This window comes from Saccoglossus kowalevskii, chromosome 7, assembly GCF_978046115.1.
Source record: "Saccoglossus kowalevskii chromosome 7, keSacKowa6.1, whole genome shotgun sequence".
Lineage (NCBI taxonomy): Eukaryota > Metazoa > Hemichordata > Enteropneusta > Harrimaniidae > Saccoglossus > Saccoglossus kowalevskii.
Genome location: NC_140647.1, coordinates 37,683,200 through 37,707,018, shown reverse-complemented (window position 1 = coordinate 37,707,018; position 23,819 = coordinate 37,683,200). Strand labels below are relative to the sequence as shown.

Below are 23,819 nucleotides of genomic sequence, written 5' to 3'. Positions count from 1 at the left end.
CTTTTGAAACCTGCCATTGTCTTCATTTAAACGGCGGCGCGTGACACAAGAATTCTGTGACCCTTCGGTGAACATGCACCCGTTACTAACTACAATTATAATTCTATGATTCTTTAATCGCTGACCACGGGTTCATACTAATTTTACCAAAAGAAAAAACAATTTTCACATGTTATGCGGAGTGTGCTGGCTGGTCATGGCCGTTTATTAAATTATTGTGCTTTCATGTTTCCTGTGCAATTTCGTGAAGAGCAAACATCGATTCTATGCAAACGACTGAACGAACTTTTTTGATACAGCATCATGCCAATCTTAACCAACCATGTACACATCATTTCATAACCATGCTAAATATTTGATTTTACTGTGATAAAACACAATTGAACGTACGTTGTTATATTATAAGCAAACGTTACAAGCCTTTGTATTACCCCTCGCATAGGGCTTTTTTGCTACTAGCAAACGATACATTTTACCACTCACATATGCCGTTTTTACCACTAGCATATGGCATATTTTGCTACTTGCGACTCGCAACTTGGTACTCGCATACGGCACTATTTCTAGGTCGTACATACCTCACTGTTTTATTCATTATCCAGATTTATCCATTTTGTAACTAATAATAACCAATTGTTTTTTTGGGGAAAATGTTTTTTCAGTCTTTCTTGATATTGACTAGCCAAGTTTCCTTAGATAGACTTCTCACCTCTTCTTATCCCTTATATTTTAAATAATTTGGAAAATCTGATAAAAGTTATTACAGGCCATTAACCTATTTTTTTTATTTACTTTGTGAAAGCCCAAAGTGTAATAGTTAAAATCACACAAAATAAAATGAGTTTGAAAAAAAAGATAAAATCACACTGTACCGATACTATTAATAAATCAGATTTGAGTCAGATTGATAGTGTTATCATGCAAATGACCTTTGCCCTGGACAGAGAGTAAAGTTTAAAAAGCACTGGTAATGGCGTTGAAGACATCAAGTATGGGCAGTGTCTGCTCTCTTACAGTGGTTATACTCCTCCACTTTGCTCAAGATGTAATTGCAAACTGCCAAAAGTTAAATTCCTGTTCATGTAAATTTGATAATGGTACAAAAATAGATTTACAGCCACTGGCCAGGAACGATGGACAACCAGCGTAAGTATTGTTTACACTTTGATAATGCAATATTCTGTAGACAGGGGAGTTATTTTGACATTTCATTTAATTGTTCAACATATAATTTCAGATTTAGAGACCCTCTTGGTGTTCTTGACAACTACTGGTATAGCTATAATCCATGCTATGATTTCAGTGAAGGTGGTGACTGTAACAATGTAGCAGTAAGTACAAACATGCTATGATTTCAGTGAAGATGGTGACTGTAACAATGTAGCAGTAAGTACATACATGCTATGATTTCAGTGAAGGTGGTGACTGTAACAATGTAGCAGTACTTACATACATGCTATGATTTCAGTGAAGGTGGTGACTGTAACAATGTAGCAGTACATACATGCATGCTATGATTTCAGTGAATGTGGTGACTGTAACAAGGTAGCAGTAAGTACATACATGCTATGATTTCAGTGAAGGTGGTGACTGTAACAATGTAGCAGTACGTACATACATGCTAGGATTTCAGTGAAGGTGGTGACTGTAACAATGTAGCAGTAAGTACATACATGCTATGATTTCAGTGAAGGTGGTGACTGTAACAAGGTAGCAGTAAGTACATACATGCTATGATTTCAGTGAAGGTGGTGACTGTAACAATGTAGCAGTACTTACATACTAAATTTCAACCATTAAATTCTAATTCAGAGATTGATTCTGAAGTTAAATATTTTGTCAACAGCTTGAACAAAAAATCCAATGTTAATCCAGATCTTGATAAACAAATTACCAACAATGAAATCATTACTGCAATTAAAAAAACTAAATGTGGTAAATCAGCAGGTCCTGATTCTATTATCAATGAAATGTTTAAGTGCTATAACCCATTACTATTAGCTTGTATTAATAAACTATTCAATCAAATTTTATCAAGTGGATGTTTTCCAGCAGAGTGGAATACAAGTTATATAGTCCCTATTCACAAATCTGGAAACATTTCAGATATCAATAATTACAGGGGAATAGCCCTTTCTAATGGTACATCTAAAATTTTTAATAGCATTATTCATAATAGAATTCAAAATGTTCTTAACAATAATAATTTCTTACAAGATTCTCAATTTGGATTTAGAAAGAATAGGAGGACAACAGACAACATCTTCATTCTTAAGTCAATTATCAATAAATATACAAATAGCATTGGCAAGAAATATCTTTATGCCTGCTTTGTTGACTTACGCAAAGCTTTTGATAGTGTTTGGCGTGAAGGGCTATTATTTAAATTAGGGAAAGCAGGAGTGACAGGAAAATGTATAAATTTGATTCAATCAATGTATTCAAATACTAGCTATGCTATTAAGACTGGTCAGGGGTGCACCAAACCATTTGTATCATCTAGTGGTGTTAAACAAGGATGCAACTTAAGCCCATTATTATTTAACATATACATCAATGACCTATCTGACAGTCTTAAAAAATCTGAGTCTGTCAGTCTTAATGGCACCAATATTAATTGCCTACTTTTTGCAGATGACATTGTCATTTTTTCAAACACAAGTACAGGACTACAAGATAATCTTAATTTGTTTAAAAGCTACTGTATCAAATGGAGACTTGGAGTTAATATTAACAAAACTAAAATTATTATTTTTAATAACAGGGGAAGAAAGATAGATGGCAAATTTTACTTAGGAGACCAACAGGTAAAAGTTGTCCCAACATATACCTACTTAGGTATCACTTTTCAAAGTAGTGGTAATTTTACAATTGCTATCGATAATCTAGTCAAAAAAGCAATGCGTGCAATAGGTGCATTAAAACAAACACTTAGCCTACACAATTATATAGTTTCGCCAAAAAATGCTATTCAGTTATATCGCAGTACAATCCTACCCATTTTATTATATGGATCTGAGATATGGGGGGCTTTTACTTTCAAACTTGTTAAAACAAAAAATAACGAAATAACTGAAGACAATTTTATACAAAGTCTGTTTAATGACAAAACATACTTTGAACAACTCCACATTAAACTTTGCAAACAGATTTTAGGTGTTAATAATAAGGCCAGCAATGCAGCAACTAGAGCTGAACTTGGTAGCTATCCTCTCATTATTGACATTAGTTCACAAACATTGAAGTATTATGAAAGGCTAAAATCAATTAAACATAATCATCTTCTGGACTGTGCTTTTAATACTGACAATAAAATGAACGGTAATTCATGGACAGCATTTGTTAAAAGATTATTCACATTAACTAAAATTAGCGATGAATCTAACACTATAGAATTCAAAACCAAATTCAAACAAGTTTACTATAATAAAGTCTGGTTGCCAACGGTATTTAAACCAGAAAAGAATAAGCTACGTACTTTTAACAAGTTTAAACAAAATTTTGAATTTGAACCATATTTAGAACAAATAAAAAATGTGCAACACAGGGTCAGCTTCACTAAGTTTCGCATTTCTTCTCACGTGTTGCCAATTGAAAAACTTAGATATAATAAAACACCTCCAGAGCAAAGGTTTTGTTTTCTATGTAATGAACAGGCTATTGGGGATGAATTTCATGTATTACTCACATGTAAAAATAGTCAGATTGTACAAGCTCGTACTAAATTTGAAGCTGAATTAGCAATTTATGATGATAACATTTGCAAGTTATCAACTCATGAGAAATTCAAGTGCTTGCTAGGCGCTAAAGATAGCTTCATTGTCAATTGCTTGGGAAAATTTATTGATTTTATTTCTAAGCTTTAGTTTAGTCTATTGTTTTATTTGTGTTTTTCTTGACCATTGATTTATTGTATGTTTTTTTCATTCATGCTAAATTTTGTGTCAAATAAAATATCTATCTATCTATCTATCTATCTATCTATCTATCTATCTATCTACATGCTATGATTTCAGTGAAGGTGGTGACTGTAACAATGTAGCAGTACATACATGCATGCTATGATTTCAGTGAATGTGGTGACTGTAACAAGGTAGCAGTAAGTACATACATGCTATGATTTCAGTGAAGGTGGTGACTGTAACAATGTAGCAGTACGTACATACATGCTATGATTTTAGTGAAGGTGGTGACTGTAACAATGTAGCAGTAAGTACATACATGCTATGATTTCAGTGAAGGTGGTGACTGTAACAAGGTAGCAGTAAGTACATACATGCTATGATTTCAGTGAAGGTGGTGATGGTAACAATGTAGCAGTACGTACATACATGCTATGATTTCAGTGAAGGTGGTGACTGTAACAATGTAGCAGTACGTACATACATGCTATGATTTCAGTGAAGGTGGTGACTGTAACAATGTAGCAGTATGTACATACATGCTATGATTTCAGTGAAGGTGGTGACTGTAACAATGTAGCAGTACATACATGCATGCTATGATTTCAGTGAATGTGGTGACTGTAACAAGGTAGCAGTAAGTACATACATGCTATGATTTCAGTGAAGGTGGTGACTGTAACAATGTAGCAGTACGTACATACATGCTATGATTTCAGTGAAGGTGGTGACTGTAACAATGTAGCAGTAAGTACATACATGCTATGATTTCAGTGAAGGTGGTGACTGTAACAAGGTAGCAGTAAGTACATACATGCTATGATTTCAGTGAAGGTGGTGATGGTAACAATGTAGCAGTAAGTACATACATGCTATGATTTCAGTGAAGGTGGTGACTGTAACAATGTAGCAGTAAGTACAAATGTACATACATGCTATGATTTCAGTGAATGTGGTGACTGTAACAATGTAGCAGTACGTACATACATGCTATGATTTCAGTGAAGGTGGTGACTGTAACAATGTAGCAGTAAGTACATACATGCTATGATTTCAGTGAAGGTGCTGACTGTAACAATGTAGCAGTACATACATACAGGCTATGATTTCAGTGAAGGTGGTGACTGTAACAATGTAGCAGTAAGTACATACATGCTATGATTTCAGTGAAGGTGGTGACTGTAACAATGTAGCAGTACGTACATACATGCTATGATTTCAGTGAAGGTGGTGACTGTAACAATGTAGCAGTAAGTACACACATGCTATGATTTCAGTGAAGGTGTGGTGACTGTAACAATGTAGCAGTAAGTACATACATGCCATGATTTCAGTGAAGGTGGTGACTGTAACAATGTAGCAGTAAGTACATACATGCTATGATTTCAGTGAAGGTGGTGACTGTAACAATGTAGCAGTACATACATAGATGCTATGATTTCAGTGAAGGTGGTGACTATAACAATGTAGCAATAAGTACATACATGCTATGATTTCAGTGAAGGTGGTGATGGTAACAATGTAGCAGTAAGTACATACATGCTATGATTTCAGTGAAGGTGATGACTGTAACAATGTAGCAGTAAGTACATACATGCTATGATTTCAGTGATGGTGGTGACTGTAACAATGTAGCAGTACGTACATACAAGCTATGATTTCAGTGAAGGTGGTGACTGTAACAATGTAGCAGTATGTACATACATGCGATGATTTCAGTGAAGGTGGTGACTGTAACAATGTAGCAGTACATACATGCATGCTATGATTTCAGTGAATGTGGTGACTGTAACAAGGTAGCAGTAAGTACATACATGCTATGATTTCAGTGAAGGTGGTGACTGTAACAATGTAGCAGTACGTACATACATGCTATGATTTCAGTGAAGGTGGTGACTGTAACAAGGTAGCAGTAAGTACATACATGCTATGATTTCAGTGAAGGTGGTGACTGTAACAATGTAGCAGTACGTACATACATGCTATGATTTCAGTGATGGTGGTGACTGTAACAATGTAGCAGTACGTACATACTTGGTATGATTTCAGTGAAGGTGGTGACTGTAACAATGTAGCAGTACGTACATACATGCTATGATTTCAGTGAAGGTGGTGACTGTAACAATGTAGCAGTACGTACATACATGCTATGATTTCTGTGAATGTGGTGACTGTAACAATGTAGCAGTACGTACATACATGCTATGATTTCAGTGAAGGTGGTGACTGTAACAATGTAACAGTACATACATGCATGCTATGATTTCAGTGAAGGTGGTGACTGTAACAATGTAGCAGTACATGCATACATGTTATGATTTCAGTGAAGGTGGTGACTGTAACAATGTAGCAGTACATACATACATACATGCTATGATTTCAGTGAATGTGGTGACTGTAACAATGTAGCAGTAAGTACATACATGCTATGATTTCAGTGAAGGTGGTGACTGTAACAATGTAGCAGTAAGTACATGCATGCTATGATTTCAGTGATGGTGGTGACTGTAACAATGTAGCAGTACGTACATACTTGCTATGATTTCAGTGAAGGTGGTGACTGTAACAATGTAGCAGTACGTACATACATGCTATGATTTCAGTGAAGGTGGTGACTGTAACAATGTAGCAGTATGTACATACATGCTATGATTTCAGTGAATGTGGTGACTGTAACAATGTAGCAGTACGTACATACATGCTATGATTTCAGTGAAGGTGGTGACTGTAACAATGTAGCAGTAAGTACATACATGCTATGATTTCAGTGAAGGTGGTGACTGTAACAATGTAGCAGGAAATACATACATGCTATGATTTCAGTGATGGTGGTGACTGTAACAATGTAGCAGTAAGTACATACATGCTATGATTTCAGTGAAGGTGGTGACTGTAACAATGTAGCACTAAGTACATACATGCCATGATTTCAGTGAAGGTGGTGACTGTAACAATGTAGCAGTAAGTACATACATGCTATGATTTCAGTGAAGGTGGTGACTGTAACAATGTAGCAGTACATACATACATGCTATGATTTCAGTGAAGGTGGTGACTGTAACAATGTAGCAGTAAGTACATACATGCTATGATTTCAGTGAAGGTGGTGACTGTAACAATGTAGCAGTACATACATGCATGCTATGATTTCAGTGAAGGTGGTGACTGTAACAATGTAGCAGTAAGTACATACATGCTATGATTTCAGTGAAGGTGGTGACTGTAACAAGGTAGCAGTAAGTACATACATGCTATGATTTCAGTGAAGGTGGTGATGGTAACAATGTAGCAGTAAGTACATACATGCTATGATTTCAGTGAAGGTGGTGACTGTAACAATGTAGCAGTAAGTACAAATGTACATACATGCTATGATTTCAGTGAATGTGGTGACTGTAACAATGTAGCAGTACGTACATACATGCTATGATTTCAGTGAAGGTGGTGACTGTAACAATGTAGCAGTAAGTACATACATGCTATGATTTCAGTGAAGGTGCTGACTGTAACAATGTAGCAGTACATACATACAGGCTATGATTTCAGTGAAGGTGGTGACTGTAACAATGTAGCAGTAAGTACATACATGCTATGATTTCAGTGAAGGTGGTGACTGTAACAATGTAGCAGTACGTACATACATGCTATGATTTCAGTGAAGGTGGTGACTGTAACAATGTAGCAGTAAGTACACACATGCTATGATTTCAGTGAAGGTGTGGTGACTAACAATGTAGCAGTAAGTACATACATGCCATGATTTCAGTGAAGGTGGTGACTGTAACAATGTAGCAGGAAATACATACATGCTATGATTTCAGTGATGGTGGTGACTGTAACAATGTAGCAGTAAGTACATACATGCTATGATTTCAGTGAAGGTGGTGACTGTAACAATGTAGCAGTAAGTACATACATGCCATGATTTCAGTGAAGGTGGTGACTGTAACAATGTAGCAGTAAGTACATACATGCTATGATTTCAGTGAAGGTGGTGACTGTAACAATGTAGCAGTACATACATACATGCTATGATTTCAGTGAAGGTGGTGACTGTAACAATGTAGCAGTAAGTACATACATGCTATGATTTCAGTGAAGGTGGTGACTGTAACAATGTAGCAGTACATACATGCATGCTATGATTTCAGTGAAGGTGGTGACTGTAACAATGTAGCAGTAAGTACATACATGCTATGATTTCAGTGAAGGTGGTGACTGTAACAATGTAGCAGTAAGTACATACATGCTATGATTTCAGTGAAGGTGGTGACTGTAACAAGGTAGCAGTAAGTACATACATGCTATGATTTCAGTGAAGGTGGTGACTGTAACAATGTAGCAGTACTTACATACTAAATTTCAACCATTAAATTCTAATTCAGAGATTGATTCTGAAGTTAAATATTTTGTCAACAGCTTGAACAAAAAATCCAATGTTAATCCAGATCTTGATAAACAAATTACCAACAATGAAATCATTACTGCAATTAAAAAAACTAAATGTGGTAAATCAGCAGGTCCTGATTCTATTATCAATGAAATGTTTAAGTGCTATAACCCATTACTATTAGCTTGTATTAATAAACTATTCAATCAAATTTTATCAAGTGGATGTTTTCCAGCAGAGTGGAATACAAGTTATATAGTCCCTATTCACAAATCTGGAAACATTTCAGATATCAATAATTACAGGGGAATAGCCCTTTCTAATGGTACATCTAAAATTTTTAATAGCATTATTCATAATAGAATTCAAAATGTTCTTAACAATAATAATTTCTTACAAGATTCTCAATTTGGATTTAGAAAGAATAGGAGGACAACAGACAACATCTTCATTCTTAAGTCAATTATCAATAAATATACAAATAGCATTGGCAAGAAATATCTTTATGCCTGCTTTGTTGACTTACGCAAAGCTTTTGATAGTGTTTGGCGTGAAGGGCTATTATTTAAATTAGGGAAAGCAGGAGTGACAGGAAAATGTATAAATTTGATTCAATCAATGTATTCAAATACTAGCTATGCTATTAAGACTGGTCAGGGGTGCACCAAACCATTTGTATCATCTAGTGGTGTTAAACAAGGATGCAACTTAAGCCCATTATTATTTAACATATACATCAATGACCTATCTGACAGTCTTAAAAAATCTGAGTCTGTCAGTCTTAATGGCACCAATATTAATTGCCTACTTTTTGCAGATGACATTGTCATTTTTTCAAACACAAGTACAGGACTACAAGATAATCTTAATTTGTTTAAAAGCTACTGTATCAAATGGAGACTTGGAGTTAATATTAACAAAACTAAAATTATTATTTTTAATAACAGGGGAAGAAAGATAGATGGCAAATTTTACTTAGGAGACCAACAGGTAAAAGTTGTCCCAACATATACCTACTTAGGTATCACTTTTCAAAGTAGTGGTAATTTTACAATTGCTATCGATAATCTAGTCAAAAAAGCAATGCGTGCAATAGGTGCATTAAAACAAACACTTAGCCTACACAATTATATAGTTTCGCCAAAAAATGCTATTCAGTTATATCGCAGTACAATCCTACCCATTTTATTATATGGATCTGAGATATGGGGGGCTTTTACTTTCAAACTTGTTAAAACAAAAAATAACGAAATAACTGAAGACAATTTTATACAAAGTCTGTTTAATGACAAAACATACTTTGAACAACTCCACATTAAACTTTGCAAACAGATTTTAGGTGTTAATAATAAGGCCAGCAATGCAGCAACTAGAGCTGAACTTGGTAGCTATCCTCTCATTATTGACATTAGTTCACAAACATTGAAGTATTATGAAAGGCTAAAATCAATTAAACATAATCATCTTCTGGACTGTGCTTTTAATACTGACAATAAAATGAACGGTAATTCATGGACAGCATTTGTTAAAAGATTATTCACATTAACTAAAATTAGCGATGAATCTAACACTATAGAATTCAAAACCAAATTCAAACAAGTTTACTATAATAAAGTCTGGTTGCCAACTGAACGGTATTTAAACCAGAAAAGAATAAGCTACGTACTTTTAACAAGTTTAAACAAAATTTTGAATTTGAACCATATTTAGAACAAATAAAAAATGTGCAACACAGGGTCAGCTTCACTAAGTTTCGCATTTCTTCTCACGTGTTGCCAATTGAAAAACTTAGATATAATAAAACACCTCCAGAGCAAAGGTTTTGTTTTCTATGTAATGAACAGGCTATTGGGGATGAATTTCATGTATTACTCACATGTAAAAATAGTCAGATTGTACAAGCTCGTACTAAATTTGAAGCTGAATTAGCAATTTATGATGATAACATTTGCAAGTTATCAACTCATGAGAAATTCAAGTGCTTGCTAGGCGCTAAAGATAGCTTCATTGTCAATTGCTTGGGAAAATTTATTGATTTTATTTCTAAGCTTTAGTTTAGTCTATTGTTTTATTTGTGTTTTTCTTGACCATTGATTTATTGTATGTTTTTTTCATTCATGCTAAATTTTGTGTCAAATAAAATATCTATCTATCTATCTATCTATCTATCTATCTATCTATCTATCTATCTACATGCTATGATTTCAGTGAAGGTGGTGACTGTAACAATGTAGCAGTACATACATGCATGCTATGATTTCAGTGAATGTGGTGACTGTAACAAGGTAGCAGTAAGTACATACATGCTATGATTTCAGTGAAGGTGGTGACTGTAACAATGTAGCAGTACGTACATACATGCTATGATTTTAGTGAAGGTGGTGACTGTAACAATGTAGCAGTAAGTACATACATGCTATGATTTCAGTGAAGGTGGTGACTGTAACAAGGTAGCAGTAAGTACATACATGCTATGATTTCAGTGAAGGTGGTGATGGTAACAATGTAGCAGTACGTACATACATGCTATGATTTCAGTGAAGGTGGTGACTGTAACAATGTAGCAGTACGTACATACATGCTATGATTTCAGTGAAGGTGGTGACTGTAACAATGTAGCAGTATGTACATACATGCTATGATTTCAGTGAAGGTGGTGACTGTAACAATGTAGCAGTACATACATGCATGCTATGATTTCAGTGAATGTGGTGACTGTAACAAGGTAGCAGTAAGTACATACATGCTATGATTTCAGTGAAGGTGGTGACTGTAACAATGTAGCAGTACGTACATACATGCTATGATTTCAGTAAAGGTGGTGACTGTAACAATGTAGCAGTAAGTACATACATGCTATGATTTCAGTGAAGGTGGTGACTGTAACAAGGTAGCAGTAAGTACATACATGCTATGATTTCAGTGAAGGTGGTGATGGTAACAATGTAGCAGTAAGTACATACATGCTATGATTTCAGTGAAGGTGGTGACTGTAACAATGTAGCAGTAAGTACAAATGTACATACATGCTATGATTTCAGTGAATGTGGTGACTGTAACAATGTAGCAGTACGTACATACATGCTATGATTTCAGTGAAGGTGGTGACTGTAACAATGTAGCAGTAAGTACATACATGCTATGATTTCAGTGAAGGTGCTGACTGTAACAATGTAGCAGTACATACATACAGGCTATGATTTCAGTGAAGGTGGTGACTGTAACAATGTAGCAGTAAGTACATACATGCTATGATTTCAGTGAAGGTGGTGACTGTAACAATGTAGCAGTACGTACATACATGCTATGATTTCAGTGAAGGTGGTGACTGTAACAATGTAGCAGTAAGTACACACATGCTATGATTTCAGTGAAGGTGTGGTGACTGTAACAATGTAGCAGTAAGTACATACATGCCATGATTTCAGTGAAGGTGGTGACTGTAACAATGTAGCAGTAAGTACATACATGCTATGATTTCAGTGAAGGTGGTGACTGTAACAATGTAGCAGTACATACATAGATGCTATGATTTCAGTGAAGGTGGTGACTATAACAATGTAGCAATAAGTACATACATGCTATGATTTCAGTGAAGGTGGTGATGGTAACAATGTAGCAGTAAGTACATACATGCTATGATTTCAGTGAAGGTGATGACTGTAACAATGTAGCAGTAAGTACATACATGCTATGATTTCAGTGATGGTGGTGACTGTAACAATGTAGCAGTACGTACATACAAGCTATGATTTCAGTGAAGGTGGTGACTGTAACAATGTAGCAGTATGTACATACATGCGATGATTTCAGTGAAGGTGGTGACTGTAACAATGTAGCAGTACATACATGCATGCTATGATTTCAGTGAATGTGGTGACTGTAACAAGGTAGCAGTAAGTACATACATGCTATGATTTCAGTGAAGGTGGTGACTGTAACAATGTAGCAGTACGTACATACATGCTATGATTTCAGTGAAGGTGGTGACTGTAACAAGGTAGCAGTAAGTACATACATGCTATGATTTCAGTGAAGGTGGTGACTGTAACAATGTAGCAGTACGTACATACATGCTATGATTTCAGTGATGGTGGTGACTGTAACAATGTAGCAGTACGTACATACTTGGTATGATTTCAGTGAAGGTGGTGACTGTAACAATGTAGCAGTACGTACATACATGCTATGATTTCAGTGAAGGTGGTGACTGTAACAATGTAGCAGTACGTACATACATGCTATGATTTCTGTGAATGTGGTGACTGTAACAATGTAGCAGTACGTACATACATGCTATGATTTCAGTGAAGGTGGTGACTGTAACAATGTAACAGTACATACATGCATGCTATGATTTCAGTGAAGGTGGTGACTGTAACAATGTAGCAGTACATGCATACATGTTATGATTTCAGTGAAGGTGGTGACTGTAACAATGTAGCAGTACATACATACATACATGCTATGATTTCAGTGAATGTGGTGACTGTAACAATGTAGCAGTAAGTACATACATGCTATGATTTCAGTGAAGGTGGTGACTGTAACAATGTAGCAGTAAGTACATACATGCTATGATTTCAGTGATGGTGGTGACTGTAACAATGTAGCAGTACGTACATACTTGCTATGATTTCAGTGAAGGTGGTGACTGTAACAATGTAGCAGTACGTACATACATGCTATGATTTCAGTGAAGGTGGTGACTGTAACAATGTAGCAGTATGTACATACATGCTATGATTTCAGTGAATGTGGTGACTGTAACAATGTAGCAGTACGTACATACATGCTATGATTTCAGTGAAGGTGGTGACTGTAACAATGTAGCAGTAAGTACATACATGCTATGATTTCAGTGAAGGTGGTGACTGTAACAATGTAGCAGGAAATACATACATGCTATGATTTCAGTGATGGTGGTGACTGTAACAATGTAGCAGTAAGTACATACATGCTATGATTTCAGTGAAGGTGGTGACTGTAACAATGTAGCACTAAGTACATACATGCCATGATTTCAGTGAAGGTGGTGACTGTAACAATGTAGCAGTAAGTACATACATGCTATGATTTCAGTGAAGGTGGTGACTGTAACAATGTAGCAGTACATACATACATGCTATGATTTCAGTGAAGGTGGTGACTGTAACAATGTAGCAGTAAGTACATACATGCTATGATTTCAGTGAAGGTGGTGACTGTAACAATGTAGCAGTACATACATGCATGCTATGATTTCAGTGAAGGTGGTGACTGTAACAATGTAGCAGTAAGTACATACATGCTATGATTTCAGTGAAGGTGGTGACTGTAACAAGGTAGCAGTAAGTACATACATGCTATGATTTCAGTGAATGTGGTGATGGTAACAATGTAGCAGTAAGTACATACATGCTATGATTTCAGTGAAGGTGGTGACTGTAACAATGTAGCAGTAAGTACAAATGTACATACATGCTATGATTTCAGTGAATGTGGTGACTGTAACAATGTAGCAGTACGTACATACATGCTATGATTTCAGTGAAGGTGGTGACTGTAACAATGTAGCAGTAAGTACATACATGCTATGATTTCAGTGAAGGTGCTGACTGTAACAATGTAGCAGTACATACATACAGGCTATGATTTCAGTGAAGGTGGTGACTGTAACAATGTAGCAGTAAGTACATACATGCTATGATTTCAGTGAAGGTGGTGACTGTAACAATGTAGCAGTACGTACATACATGCTATGATTTCAGTGAAGGTGGTGACTGTAACAATGTAGCAGTAAGTACACACATGCTATGATTTCAGTGAAGGTGTGGTGACTAACAATGTAGCAGTAAGTACATACATGCCATGATTTCAGTGAAGGTGGTGACTGTAACAATGTAGCAGGAAATACATACATGCTATGATTTCAGTGATGGTGGTGACTGTAACAATGTAGCAGTAAGTACATACATGCTATGATTTCAGTGAAGGTGGTGACTGTAACAATGTAGCAGTAAGTACATACATGCCATGATTTCAGTGAAGGTGGTGACTGTAACAATGTAGCAGTCAGTACATACATGCTATGATTTCAGTGAAGGTGGTGACTGTAACAATGTAGCAGTACATACATACATGCTATGATTTCAGTGAAGGTGGTGACTGTAACAATGTAGCAGTAAGTACATACATGCTATGATTTCAGTGAAGGTGGTGACTGTAACAATGTAGCAGTACATACATGCATGCTATGATTTCAGTGAAGGTGGTGACTGTAACAATGTAGCAGTAAGTACATACATGCTATGATTTCAGTGAAGGTTGTGACTGTAACAATGTAGCAGTACATACATACATGCTATGATTTCAGTGAATGTGGTGACTGTAACAATGTAGCAGTAAGTACATACATGCTATGATTTCAGTGAAGGCGGTGACTGTAACAATGTAGCAGTACATACATACATGCATGCTATGATTTCAGTGAAGGTGGTGACTGTAACAATGTAGCAGTACATATACATGCTATGATTTCAGTGAAGGTGGTGACTGTAACAATCTAGCAGTAAGTACATACATGCTATGATTTTAGTGAAGGTGGTGACTGTAACAATGTAGCAGTACATACATGCATGCTATGATTTCAGTGAAGGTGGTGACTGTAACAATGTAGCAGTAAGTACATACATGCCATGATTTCAGTGAAGGTGGTGACTGTAACAATGTAGCAGTAAGTACATACATGCTATGATTTCAGTGAAGGTGGTGACTGTAACAATGTAGCAGTACATACATACATGCTATGATTTCAGTGAAGGTGGTGACTGTAACAATGTAGCAGTAAGTACATACATGCTATGATTTCAGTGAAGGTGGTGACTGTAACAATGTAGCAGTACATACATGCATGCTATGATTTCAGTGAAGGTGGTGACTGTAACAATGTAGCAGTAAGTACATACATGCTATGATTTCAGTGAAGGTGGTGACTGTAACAATGTAGCAGTACATACATACATGCTATGATTTCAGTGAAGGTGGTGACTGTAACAATGTAGCAGTAAGTACATACATGCTATGATTTCAGTGAAGGTGGTGACTGTAACAATGTAGCAGTAAGTACATACATGCTATGATTTCAGTGAATGTGGTGACTGTAACAATGTATCAGTAAGTACATACATGCTATGATTTCAGTGAAGGTGGTGACATGCTATGATTTCAGTGAATGTGGTGACTGTAACAATGTAGCAGTAAGTACATACATGGTATGATTTCAGTGAAGGTGGTGACTGTAACAATGTAGCAGTAAGTACATACATGCTATGATTTCAGTGAAGGTGGTGACTGTAACAATGTAGCAGTAAGTACATACATGCTATGATTTCAGTGAAGGTGGTGACTGTAACAATGTAGCAGTAAGTACATACATGCTATGATTTCAGTGAAGGTGGTGACTGTAACAAGGTAGCAGTACATACATACATGCTATGATTTCAGTGAAGGTGGTGACTGTAACAATGTAGCAGTAAGTAAATACATGCCATGATTTCAGTGAAGGTGGTGACTGTAACAATGTAGCAGTAAGTACATACATGCTATGATTTCAGTGAATGTGATGACTGTAACAATGTATCAGTAAGTACATACATGCTATGATTTCAGTGAAGGTGGTGACATGCTATGATTTCAGTGAATGTGGTGACTGTAACAATGTAGCAGTAAGTACATACATTGTATGATTTCAGTGAAGGTGGTGACTGTAACAATGTAGCAGTAAGTACATACATGCTATGATTTCAGTGAAGGTGGTGACTGTAACAATGTAGCAGTAAGTACATACATTTCAGTGAAGGTGGTGACTGTAACAAGGTAGCAGTACATACATACATGCTATGATTTCAGTGAAGGTGGTGACTGTAACAATGTAGCAGTAAGTACATACATTATTACAGTTACAGTCACCACCTTCACTGAAATCATAGCATGTATGTACTTACTGCTACATTGTTACATTCATTTACTGTATTTTTAGTATTTCCTTTTATTTTCATTTTTTTATTATTACATGTTTTTGACTTTATTGTACTTTTTGTCAAGATCTCAAATGGGATACGATAGCAATAAAGAATTACTTACTTACTTACTTACATGCTATGATTTCAGTGAAGGTGGTGACTGTAACAATGTAGCAGTAAGTACATACATGCTATGATTTCAGTGAAGGTGGTGACTGTAACAATGTAGCAGTACATACATACATGCTATGATTTCAGTGAAGGTGGTGACTGTAACAATGTAGCAGTACATACATACATGCTATGATTTCAGTGAAGGTGGTGACTGTAACAATGTAGCAGTACATACATACATGCTATGATTTCAGTGAAGGTGGTGACTGTAACAATGTAGCAGTACATACATACATTTATTACTACCAATGCCATGCAACTGTCATTGATATCATCTTGTGACATGTTTATAGTCTTGTCAGAAGACTCAACCTACTGGAGGAGAATATTACAACCTTGGAGATCAAAGCAGTGTTAAATTCAGTATGGCAAATGGAAATGTGATATTGACATATGTGGGTAAAGGAGAAATATCTGCTGAGGAAAGGTCAGTCACAGTTAAGATGTTTTGGAATACCCCTTTCCTTGCCAAGTACTCTTGATGTTCTCATTCACATTAGATTATGACTCAATCTATGAACATAGTGGGTGGCACATGTGAAGCCAATCTTATCAAAATCTGATGTAGTGTACCCCATGTATTTTATTTCATTTTATTTTATTTTATTAAAAAACTGCCAGCAAATAAATATTAAAATGAAATGAAAAAATGTGTCATAAAAATAAATAATTAAACTCAAATAAAAAAATAATTTAATATTATTCTAATAATATAATAATAAAAAAGTCCAAACTAAGATCTTATTTTAATCAGATTGTGAAGCAGGATGTGCTTACTGTTTTAATCACTTCATGTAAATCATGAGATCTTGTAGATTGTTGTCAATCATTTCTCTATGACTTGTATGATCTAGTGTGTTATGGCCTTCAACACTAGATGGGGGATCATTTAATTAGTTTGCTCGTTTTTAAGCCTTCTCAACACAGGATATGCTTGTCTCCATGTTGAGCGGTCACCGGCTGTTATCTCCCATGACTGTGTGTCTATGTGAGTAGCCCTGAGGTCTCTTTTACAGACGTCAGAGAACCTCAGGCATGGCCGACCAACTGGGCGTGTTTCTTCCTCTAGTTGACCGTACAGCAAGTCCTTTGGAAGACGTCCCTTGTCCATGCGGCTAACATGACCCAGCCAGCACAGTCGTCTTTGGCTCAGCATGGCGAAGATTGATGTTGTTTTGGCCTTGCTGAGAACTTCACAGTTGGTGATTTTGTCTTCCCAGATGATTCCTAATTGTCGACGTAGGCACCTCATGTGGTAGAAGTTTAGTTTAGCCTCCTGATTTGTGTAAGTTACCCATGTTTCACTACTGTATAGGAGAGTGCTGAGAACACATGCGTGGTAGACTTTTAACTTTGTGCTAAGAGTCAGGATTTTGTTCTCCCAGACTCTCTTTGTCAGCTTGGACCTGACTCCTGTGGCTTTTCCAATGCGAGGATTTATCTCTGCGTCAAGGGACATGTTCTGAGAGATGTTTAATTGAGCCCAAGTATCTGAAGTTGTCGACCACAGCCAACTGCGAGTCATCGATTTGGATGGAAGGTGGTATTTGAGGGTCCTGTGCCATTACCTCCGTCTTTTTAATGCTGATTGTGAGAGTGAACACTTTGCAGGCTTTAGAGAAGCGGTCCATAAGTCATTGTAGACCATCATGGGTGTGACTCGCAAGAGCAGCATCATCAGTAAACAGCATTTCTCTGAGCAGAACACATGTGATCTTGGACTTAGCCTGAAGCCGAGCCAAGTTAAAGAGTTTTCCGTCATGCCTAGTATGGATGTAGACACCATCAGATGAAGAGCCGAGGGCGTAGTACAGAAGGAGGGAGAATAAGATCCCGAAGAGTGTGGGGGCGAGCACGCATCCTTGCTTAACACTGCTGAGAATGTTGAATGGTTCAGATGAATCCCTGTCAAAGCTGACAGTGCCTTTCATGTCTGTATGGAAAGACTTGATGAGGCTTAGCTTTTGTGGGCAGCCTATGCGCTGAAAAAGACTGAATAAGCCACTGTGGCTTACCAGGTCGAAGGCCTTGGTAAGGTCAACAAAGGCCAATTATAGAGGTTGTCGCTTTTCCCTGCACTTTTCCTGAAGTTGTCTCACAGAGAAGATCATGGCTATGGTGAAGCAACCTGATCTAAAACCACATTGTGATTCTGGATAAACTCGTTCTGCGAGGGCCTGCAGTCCTATAAGGATAACACGTGCGAACACCTTTCCTACCATACTGAGGAGGGATATTCCGCGGTAGTTGTTGCAGTTAGAGCGATCACCTTTGTTCTTGTATAGAGTCACTATCTTTCTTTCGATATTCTAATTTCTTGACCAAATAGTCTTCTAAAATGGCTGCGACTGAAATGCTCGTGCTCAGACTTCATGTCAAATTAGTACATGATTCAGAAATTAAATTAAAAAAATTAACAATTTCTCTGTCTTATTTTGATACAGTTATATCTCCTGATATAACTTGAACTGGTTGATTCTTGTGGTGTCATGGGCTGCATTATCCACTCACATATAAGATTAGTCCATACCCTAACCTTACTAACAAGTTATATCATGTGATAATATATGCTAATATGATTGGTTGTTCTCAGGACTTCTATAGTAGAATTGATTTGCACTGCACCTGGTACTACTGATGTATTAATTGCATATGGTGAAAATCCTATCAAGACATATGTAAGTACTATGTTACAATTGTTACAATTAAAATTGATATTTTAAATATTTTATTAGCTCCCTTTGTATGAAGCGCAGACGATGAAATTGAAGTGTCTGAACGAGTGACCGTATAAGCAAAGTCTCAAAAACTTCTGCATAAATTTCAATCAGATTCAAATCAATCAAATATGGTCAGTTTTTGGGCCATGTGTGAGCATATTAAGTACCTAATTTGCATATTAATTTCTCATATTAGCCTGTGTGAGCAAAATCTGAATGTCTTGCCTAATAATGTACAGACAAGATTAGTTTTGGAACTATGTCCATGCATAATTAATAGTTAATTTGCATATCAATTATTTCATTTCATCCCCTGTAAACAATATCTAAAAACTTCCAAGCGATTTTGATGAAATTTGTTACCTAGGTACCAGTACCTTGGATAATGTGCACACATAATTAGCTTTAGAACTATGTCAATGCTTATTAAATATTTAATTTTGTATATAACTCAAAAACGGAGAAGATTTTGATTAAAATTTGGTACATGGATATGTTAAGGTAATGTACAATTTAATTTTCACATTCTTATTTAATAATAATTTTTATTTATTTTAATAAATCAGACATATCAGCTGAGTTCTCATACATGTTGCCCTGTACCAGGTGGTGACATAGGAGGAGGAGGTCTCAGTGCTGGATCAGTTTTATTAATCATGTGAGTTACAATTAATACATACTGTTACAACACAAGACATGGTGAACCATTTAATGCAATTAATATTTGAACCTGCTTGATAATGAATCAAACTAATATAGCAGAAACTGTGCTGATAAATACTGCAATTAAATTACTCAAAATATATAAATTGAAAAGTTTGCACTTGCTACCCATCCTAGGTTTATAAATATATCCTCATTATCGCATTACAGAGCATCAGTTTTGGTTGTTGTTATTATATTTGATTGGTGGAGTTTTAGTCAACAAATATTACAAACATGAAGAAGGGTCAGATGTTATACCAAACAAAGGATTCTGGGTAATGTTACCTGGACTCATTAAGGTGAGAATCAATGTGATGTCACTTCCTGTTTCATCTCAGCAAGCTTTTCTGTTTATAATTTTTGTTTGTTTTGGTGTTTATTGTTAAATAGTATGGTGAATTAAAATTATAAATTACGTTATTTCTCTTCATAGATTTGAAATTAAAATTAATCATGAAGATTATTCTATTGCAACTATGTTCTTAATATCATTGACATTTGATACATGACTTTCAAAATAGTATCTAATATTATACAAATTAGCTACTTAATATGCACATTGTAGGTATGTGGATCACATTAGACAATTCATCAATCACATGCTATTGAAATCTGATATGCAGTACCAGAAAAATCCAGTTAATTATTCGCGTAACTGAATTTCACACTCAGGCTGCCTTTAACTGATTATTTCTGGTTTTAGGAAGGGACCCTTTTTAGGTTACAAAACCTGGTTCAGTTTTAAGTTTAGCTTTAGAATAGTATTAAAATTACATGATAAATGTTTGTTCTATCTAGTAAAACAAAGATTACTTGTATTAAGTTTGGCTGCACCATGGCAACTAAATGCTACTAAATTCAAATGTTATGCGATAGTTTTTATTCAGTATTTGTGTGCTTCTTTATCCATATGCCTTTCTTTATAGAGTTGATTTCTTTTTTGCCCATTATTTTACTTTGAGTTTAACGCAAATCTGATGTTGTCATCTGTATATGTTTATTAGTCTCAGTTTAGACGCATTCCAAAAACATGGACTTGTTTGGCCGGATCTCGGTCATGTATGGATGGATTTTGTTCAATCATGGTACATATACATTGGAAAAAATTATACATTGAGTCGCATCATTTTGTGTTTAAGATCAGATCAAAATGGCTGACTGGTGGCCATTTTTGTTTAACAAATGCTGTTCTCTGTCATGCCTTGACCAATCACATTCAAACTTTATAGGTACAGTATACATATGTTTGATGATCTGATTCAAGAAAGCCAAAGTGTGGCCATTTTAAATTCAGTAAAAACAAGTATTTCTGTGATTCTGGACCCAGATATCACTTATACATGGACAACCATATTGTTATATACAATCAGCACTCATACTGCTATATACATATAACAGGAACATAATGTTTTTGTTTTGTTTTAAAGTTGATGAATGCAAATGATTTTCTCACAGTTACAATTACAACCACATTATACATCATGAAATTTGATTTATTTTCTGATTTGAAATGATTGACTCATTCCCGTTTAACTATTTTATTATTTAACTAACAAGGACATGACTTGTTAGCCTTTGCAGACGAAGTCTGCTGAAGGCTTATAGATTGGGTTCTGTCCGTCCATCCGTCCGTCCGTCCGTCCGGCTGTCTTTTACCTTTTATAACTTTGATATGCTCTGTCCAATTTTTTTCCAAGTTGGTGCAAATGTAATTCTCAATGCCATACATATGCACGCCAAGTATTTTTTTGATTCGCCAAAGTTTCATTGTGTTTTTCTGTGATTTTCAACATTTTACTAGTACAAATGCCGAAATTTGCCGGATAAATCCGAGTCTTTGCCGGATAAATCCGATAAATTCGGCGTCTTCTTCGGCGTTTGTGCTGGGACAGCGCTTCCGGTGATGACACAACGCCCCCATACATAAATACATGAGTTTTAACGACATCTCGCAAGTCAACTGCCATACCGTATTGCGCATGCGCCAGTCTAACCGCTGAGGAAATTGACGTCGATTTCGTCTGAGGATATTTTATTCCGGACTGTATCTTTCTTTGCACAAGGCTTATATAGATTAAATTCTATCTCAAAGGTAAGAAACTGTGCTTATGGTATTTATTATGAACTTTGATTTATCCTTTTGTGTCCTGACTTTAGTGAGAAACTAGCGATCGCACAGTGTCACACTTTGCCAGAAAAACAGTCCTGCTATTAGTTCAAGAACTGGTTATGAAACGTGTACATCGAAAGTTTATCTCGTCATTTAGGAGGCTTGGGAATAACGTTTGGCATATAAAATACTGGAATAATAAAAACGTAAAAGTTTAGAACACGCTGATCGTGATTCTGTTATGTACGATTGCTATTTCCGGTGTTCATTGGCAACTGCTAGCAGATTGAAACTTGGTTTCGTGACGACATATTAGACTAGAATTATCGAGAAAAACACAAGTCAAGTTCGGCCAACCGTAACTGCTTGAAATCAATGATGAAATTGAAAAGTACTGTAATTCAATATCAATGATTATATCATCGCATTTAAATTACCTTTGAAGTAAATATGATACCCGAGTGCGTTACTAACACTCGTGACCGGGACCTCCTAGCTCTGTTTACAGGTCTGTGAATGTGGAGGCGCTCCTATTCATCGGGACCTTATCTGCGCCCCAATACACAATATCCGCAGTTTTTTTTAAAAAAAATATGACTATTAAGGCAACATCATTAAAATTGAGGATTACGTGAATTTGACCCCCTCCCTAATATTATTTCACATATCCCTTAAAAACCTGGTCGCTGTTAAATCCATCTCAATTATATTATTTTATATATTATTTTAATACAACTACAATATGTTAATTAGTATGCAAATTGATATGCAAATTAGCAGCCAATCTGAGACAATGCAATCCAGTTCAAAGGAAATTTGACATACACTTAGGTTACATGATCACTACCTCTGCTGATTAGTTTTTTATGCACTTCTATCTGCTTTTATATTAAATGTATTTTTTTGTATTTTTCTCAATAGTTTTTTTTATTTCTTTTAATAGCTTGGCATCCATTTGGTTCAGCTCAATTGAATTTTTTGGCATATCCCTGGTCAGATTTTAATGACATTGAAAACACAAGTACTCTGGCTTTTCTGCACATTGCAGAATCCCGTGAATATTAATTTGACAACATTGTAGAGTGGAAACAGACTGTTGAATTAGTTCTTCCTAGACTTTGGTAGAACATCTTTAAAATAGTACAGTGTGAACTGCAATTTATTTCTGGCTGGTATAAATTTATTAATTATTATTAATTAATTCTTCGTACTAAAAAGACTCAAATATCTTTTTTAATTAAATCTAACAGCCAATGGGAGCACCTCTGCTTACTTTGGACTAAATGTTTTTGTTTTGTTTTGTTTTTCAGGTGCAGAGCCAGAATTTTTTCTCAGAAAGCAAAACCACTGGAACTGCATGTATTACAAAAACATACCGGTACTATTCACTGCGTGTCTGACAATTGTATTAAGTTTCGCAGGTCCTTTTTGTTTTACTTTGAGAAGTTCTGTCAACCAAAGCATAAATATGTGTTTCTCTGTACATAAAATTTCACACGATTTGTTAATATTAATGTATGATAATAAAAATTTGATAATATTTTTCTGGATTTTTGTACTTTATTTGTATCATTGTCGTATGAGAAGTAATCGTGTCCTTATTAGAGATATTGAAACTAATCCAGGGCCACAAACTAGTTTATCCAAACAGACACAACCTGACTCTACATATCTGCAGATCTGATTTGTATACTTCCTTGTCATTTTACCTGTTGTACTGGTTTGGTGCTATCTGGTTTCCTTGCTGAGAATAATGCTGACCTAGATGGAGAGTGCTATAAACTTGAAAATGCCATAGAAATCACGTTTGCCAAA

At 35.8% G+C, this 23,819-nt stretch overlaps 1 protein-coding gene and 1 long non-coding RNA gene across 2 annotated transcripts in view; both read left to right on the top strand.

The window, feature by feature from the left end:
• Positions 1 to 887: 887 nt before the first annotated feature.
• The window catches only part of LOC144345464 (uncharacterized), a 23,694-nt gene continuing 762 nt past the window's right edge, over positions 888 to 23,819 (top strand). Inside the window, exons 1-6 of the mRNA XM_085501759.1 lie at positions 888 to 1,146; positions 1,238 to 1,331; positions 16,763 to 16,896; positions 19,063 to 19,147; positions 19,756 to 19,847; positions 20,063 to 20,193. Coding sequence (XP_085357885.1) covers positions 971 to 1,146; positions 1,238 to 1,331; positions 16,763 to 16,896; positions 19,063 to 19,147; positions 19,756 to 19,847; positions 20,063 to 20,132 — 651 coding nt within the window. The 5' untranslated portion in view covers positions 888 to 970 and the 3' untranslated portion in view covers positions 20,133 to 20,193. The remainder of the gene's footprint in view (positions 1,147 to 1,237; positions 1,332 to 16,762; positions 16,897 to 19,062; positions 19,148 to 19,755; positions 19,848 to 20,062; positions 20,194 to 23,819) is intronic.
• On the top strand, positions 21,861 to 23,544 carry LOC144345465 (uncharacterized). Its single transcript, XR_013419378.1, has 2 exons — positions 21,861 to 21,986; positions 23,315 to 23,544. It is a non-coding gene; the product is annotated as an uncharacterized LOC144345465 (long non-coding RNA).